This window comes from Dipodomys ordii, unplaced genomic scaffold, assembly GCF_000151885.1.
Source record: "Dipodomys ordii isolate 6190 unplaced genomic scaffold, Dord_2.0 Scaffold26, whole genome shotgun sequence".
Lineage (NCBI taxonomy): Eukaryota > Metazoa > Chordata > Mammalia > Rodentia > Heteromyidae > Dipodomys > Dipodomys ordii.
The window spans coordinates 11,184,311-11,189,721 of NW_012267242.1; the positions used below are offsets into that span (position 1 = coordinate 11,184,311).

The 5,411-nt window shown below is 48.5% G+C and overlaps 1 protein-coding gene across 1 annotated transcript in view; it reads left to right on the forward strand.

Annotated features, from left to right (window-relative positions):
- Tars2 (threonyl-tRNA synthetase 2, mitochondrial (putative)) overlaps positions 1-5,337 on the forward strand; it is a 26,848-nt gene extending 21,511 nt beyond the window's left edge. The window contains exons 11-15 of the mRNA XM_013014998.1: positions 2,331-2,431; positions 2,636-2,737; positions 2,910-2,982; positions 3,444-3,558; positions 4,910-5,337. Of these exons, the coding sequence (XP_012870452.1) occupies positions 2,331-2,431; positions 2,636-2,737; positions 2,910-2,982; positions 3,444-3,558; positions 4,910-5,058 (540 nt within the window). The 3' untranslated portion in view covers positions 5,059-5,337. The remainder of the gene's footprint in view (positions 1-2,330; positions 2,432-2,635; positions 2,738-2,909; positions 2,983-3,443; positions 3,559-4,909) is intronic.
- The last annotated feature ends 74 nt before the right edge of the window (positions 5,338-5,411 follow it).

Sequence of the window (5,411 nt, forward strand, 5' to 3'; positions counted from 1 at the left end):
CCCTGGGTTCGATTCCTCAGCACCACATAAGCAGAAAAAGCCGGAAGTGGCGCTGTGGCTCAAGTGGTAGAGCACTAGCCTTGCTTGAGATGAAGAGTTTAGGGACAGTGCCCAGACCCAGAATTCAAGCCCATGACCCACAAAAAAAAAAAAAAAAAAACAACGAATAAATCAACCTAATAAATAGTTTGCTGATAGCATTAATGGCTCACACCTACAATTTTAGCTACTTAGGAGTCTGAGATCTAAGGCTTGCAACTCAAAGCCAGTTTGGGCAGACAAATCTGAGACTCTTATTTCCAAATATCCAGCAAATGAACCTGATGTACAGGTGGTAGAACCTAAGTCATTAAGCAGAAATAACACTGAGTGAGAACATGAGGCCCAGAGTTCAAGCCCAGTATCTACTACCATACAAATACAAAAAAAAAAAAAAAAAGTTTGCTAAGATACTGTGTTTTTGTTTGTGGTTTTTTTGCCAGTCCTGGGGCTTGAACTCAGGGCCTGGGCAAAAGATTGCCCCGGGCTAACACTCTACCAGTTGAGCCACAGCACCACTCTGGCCTTTTCTGTTTATGTGGTGTTGAAGAATCAAACTCAGGGTTTCATGGATGTTAAGCAGGCACTCCTAACCCTAAGCTACATTCCCAGCCCTAAGGTATGGTTTTTTAGAAAGCAAAATAGAATCAGGTACCAGTGTCTGAAACCTGTAATCCTAGCTACTCAGGAGGCTGAGATCTGAGGATCATGATTTGAAGCCAGCCCAGGTAGGAAAGTCTATGAGACTCATCTCCAGTTAACTGCCAAAATACCAGAAGTGGAGATGTGGCCCTGGTAGTAGTGAGATAACTTTGAGCAAAAAAAAAAAAAAAAAACGCAGTGATGGCACTCAGTTCAAGCCCTACGACCAGAAAAAAAAAAGCAAGATAGAGGGAAAAGCTTGGAAATTCTTGAGGAGTATGTCAGAAAGCTGACTAGGACAAAGGATGCTGGCAGCAGCAAAGGATCAATTGAATCTTGAACCCATGACTTCCATGGTGACATCAGTCTCTGATTTTGCATCCATGTGGTATGTGACATGTTGGGCAGCTCTGAGCAGGGCAAGGAGATAGTAGGATGTGGTACCAACAGGGTGGGGTTAAGCCTTAAGACAGTGACAGACAAACAATAGAAAATGTTACAACTGAGTAGGAAAGATACAAGGCAAAGGTTCCTATGGGTCACAAGGAAAAAGAAGGAAACCGAGTTGAAGAACCAGTAATAGGAGTCAGTCACTGTCTTTTTTTTTTTTGTCATGGGGCTTGAACTCAGGGTCTGGGTGCTGTCCCTGAGCTCTTTTGCTCAAGGCTAGAACTCTACCACTTTGAGCCACAGTTCTACTTCTGTTTTTTTGTTTTTGTTTTTTGCTGGTTGTGGGGCCTGAACTCTGGGCCTGGGCACTGTCCCTCAGCTCTTCAGCTCAAGGCTACCGCTCTACCCCTTGAGCCACAGTACTACTTCCAGTTTTCTGAGTGGTTTATTGGAGATAAGAATCTCATGGACTTTGCTGCCCTGGCTGGCTTTGAATGGTGATCCTCAGATCTTAGCTTCCTGAGTAGCCAGGATTACAGGCATGAGCCATGGTGCCCAGCTTTTAGTGTTTTATTGAAGATAAGAGTCTCATGGACTTTTCTGCCCAAGCTATCTTCGGCCATGATCCTCATATCTCAGCCTCTTGAGTAGCTAGGATTACAGGCATGAGCCATCAGTGCCTAGCAGGAGTCATTGTCAGCTGGAAGAACAAGAGACAACAATCATATTAGGTGTTTGATGACTGTGTCAGAGGTGGAACTGATGGATAAGATGACAGTATAAGGGGCTGGGAAGGTGGCTCAGTGGTAGAGCGCTTGCCTTGCATGCATGAGGCCCTGGGTTCAATTCATCAGCACCACATAAGCAGAAGAAGCCGGAAGTGGCACTGTGGCTCAAGTGGTAGAGTGCTAGCCTAGAGCTGAAGAGCTGAGGGACAGCACCCAGGCCCAGAGTTCAGGCCCCACGACTGACCAAAAAAAATAAAGATATGGCCATATTGTGAGTAGGAGTGAAGATATCTGAGATGAGGAGCTCAGGGAATTGAGAGGCAAGGATGCCATCCCCTAACATCCTGATCTAACATGGTTGTTAGGTGGAGAGAGCCACTGAGCCCCCTTGCCAGAGTGAATGAATCAGATTGGAGTAGAAAGGTGAATGGCTCCACGCAGCGTGGCACACACGTGGGTAGACGAGTTTGCTGAGGAAGCTGATGGAACTGCTGGTTCTTGGTTTCTCCCGTTGCCCTCTCTACCCTCCAGATCGATGTGCGCCTCCACGATGCCCTCGGTCGCCCCCATCAGTGTGGGACAATCCAGCTCGACTTCCAACTACCCCTGAGATTCGGTCTCCAGTACAAGGGGTACCAAACCCTGCCCTACGCTGGCCCCCTTTCCCTTGACAGCCCATGAATAGGAGGACTCCCCTTCCTTTGATCCTAAAACCAGAGCCACATCCTCCACACCCTACATACCCTGCTTACAATGAGTATTTCCTCAAAACTGGAAGATGATTTGGGGTGCTCGGTTTGTGATGCTTCCATTCCATCCACCTGTTTCCTCCCAAGGCAGGCAGGGGCCCCAGAGCGTCCAGTCCTCATCCACCGGGCAGTGCTTGGTTCTGTGGAAAGGCTGTTGGGAGTGCTGGCAGAAAGCTGTGGAGGGAGATGGTGAGTCCTCTTACACTGGATTTCTGTTCTGGCCCTGGAACTAAGTAGTTCACACTCCAGGTCCAGTCCCTCTTCATATCCCAGCTTGTTTTCTTCCCAGTTCTGCTTCCTCTAGGCACATTTTTGGCGAGAGCCAGCACGAATAATTTGCCACACTGTTCACTCTCACCAGGCCACTGTGGCTGTCCCCGTTCCAAGTGGTGGTCATCCCTGTGGGGCCAGAGCAAGAGGTGTATGCCAGACAGGTGAGGAGCTGGGGACAGATGGGCTTCCTGTTGCTCCACAGTGGGAAGTGTGGAGCCCAGCTCTGGGTAGGAAGAGGCTGTTCAGGGCAGTGGGAAGAGCATTGCCCTTGGAGCCCCAAGACTGAGCTGGAGGTTAAAAATCTGCGACTGCTCTCTGCCTGATAGAGATGTGTGACACGGTGAATACTGCCAACAGAGCCCTTGGTAAAAAGTGGGTTTGACTGAATGTTAGTTTATTTTTCCGGAGCAGCTGGTTGGGTGGAGTGGTGCAGGCAACGTCCAGGGAAAGAAGAATGGAGGCAGACAAAGTCGATGTGGTGTGGAGGTGGCCGCAGTGTATAGATGAGGAGGAGGGTGTGTGAGAGTCTGAGAGCACGGGGGGGGGGGGGGGGCTGAGGATGAGTGCTATTGATCCCGATTCCTCCATGAGTCACTTCCTAGTCACCCAACCCGTGTCCCAGGTACAGCAGAGTCTCCAGGCCGCAGGACTAGCCGGTGATCTGGACGCAGACTGTGGAATGACCCTTAGCCGGCGGGTCCGCCGGGCCCAGCTTACTCACTACAATTTTCAGTTTGGTAAGAGAGCGGGTTAACTCAGGACTTCAGAGCCCTGGGATCTAGTTTTTTGTGTTTTTGTTTGTTTGATTTTTTTTCTTTCTATTAAGTCTATTAAGTTTGCTTCTGTGTTTATTTAGATTAATTGGGGCTCATTTCCTGAGCTGGGTAGGAGCCTGACTCAGTTGCCCTCTTAAGTTCCTTTAAACTGCTCCTCATACAACCACGAGGTCCCTCAGAACAGTTTTATTCTAATTGACCCCACTCTAAGGGGGTTCTGATAGGCTGATTACCCAAGCAAGCATTGGAGAGAAAGGGTCAAGAAGGGTTAACAGGCATTAACCGAACTCAGGTAGCTCCTGTAGCTCACATCTATAATCCTAGCACTCGGGAGGTAGAAGCAGGAGAAGCACAGGTTCTAAGCCAGCCTGGGCCTTATAGTACAGCCCTATCTCAGAAAACTAAGGGCTAGGGATGTGTATAGCTCAGTAGTAGATGCTCGACTAGTGTGTGCAAGGCCCTGGGTTCGCCTATAGCTCCAAACAAAACAAAAGTGGAAAAAATAACAAGGCCTTCCTAATTTTAGCCTTGTTTATTTCATCCCTAGAGATGAGGAGAAGGACCACAAGGAAAATAGTCTAGCACTGCCTTTTTTTTTTTTTTTTGGTCTTGGGGCTTGAACTTGGCCTGGGCGCTGTCCCTCAGCTAGTGCTCTACCACTTGAGCCACAACACCACTTCCGGTTTTCTGGTAGTTTATTGGAGAGAAGAGTCTCACAGACATTCCTGCCCAGGCTGGCTTTGGACCGTGATCCTTAGATCTCAGCCTCCTGAGTAGCTAGGATTACAGGCGCTAGCACTGCCTTTCTTCTGCTTTTTACACCCTCCAGAGTTGAGTGTTCTTGAAGGCTAGGAGCAGAAACACCTCAAGCAAATCACCTGCTTCTGTAGTAGTGCATATCCCCCATACTGCCGGGATCCCAGCAAGCTACCCCTCAGTGCCATGGCTGGCACTACTTCCCTTTCCTCCAACATCCCACCCACCCCTCCACCCCATTCATGTGTACAAGTTATCGTTGTGTCTTCCAAATCTGTTTGTTTTTCTCCAAATGACCCTAGTGTCTGACCCCTGGGCTTGTGACCAGAAGTGATAAGGCCGGAGATGGGAGCCTGGGCCAATTCCTTATCTCCTCAGGATGGGCAGTGAACTGCAAAGCAGGCACAGCTAAATATATACTTCTTTAAACCATATCATGTTCTCTCCCACCCTTCCTAGGGATTTAAGTCCCCTAAGGTCCTGCAAAGCAAAAGAAATATCCCCAGTGGATGAACTTGTCTTGACATTCCCGAACCTTCCTTCCTCTTTCTTGCAGTAGTTGGCCAGAAAGAGCAGAGTAAAAGAACAGTGAACATTCGGACTCGCGATAATCGACGACTCGGGGAGCGGGACTTGACTGAGGCTGTGCAGAGGCTGCTGGAGCTGCAGAACACAAGGGTCCCTAATGCTGAAGACCTTTTTTGAGCCTTTGTATGCAGCTGCAGCAGAAACCCATTAGCTTCCCTCCCACAGGAGATCCTGATTCCTTACAACTGCCAATCTCTGCTCCCTTGAATAATGGACTTGGTTAGGGGCTCCACCGAGGGAGGGAAGCCCTACTACTTGGATGTGGGGAGAATGAAATGAAGGCAAAAAATAAACTTGAAGTTGGAGTTGTGTCTCAGAGTAGATCACCTGCTTAACAAGTGTGAAGTCCTGAGTTCAAACCCCAGTACTGCTGTAAATAAACACAACTGGAGCTCCTGGATATGTGTCTTCATTTCTGACTTCTAGAGAAGGATAAAAGAGGGGCTGGGAAGGTGGCTCAGTGGTAGAGC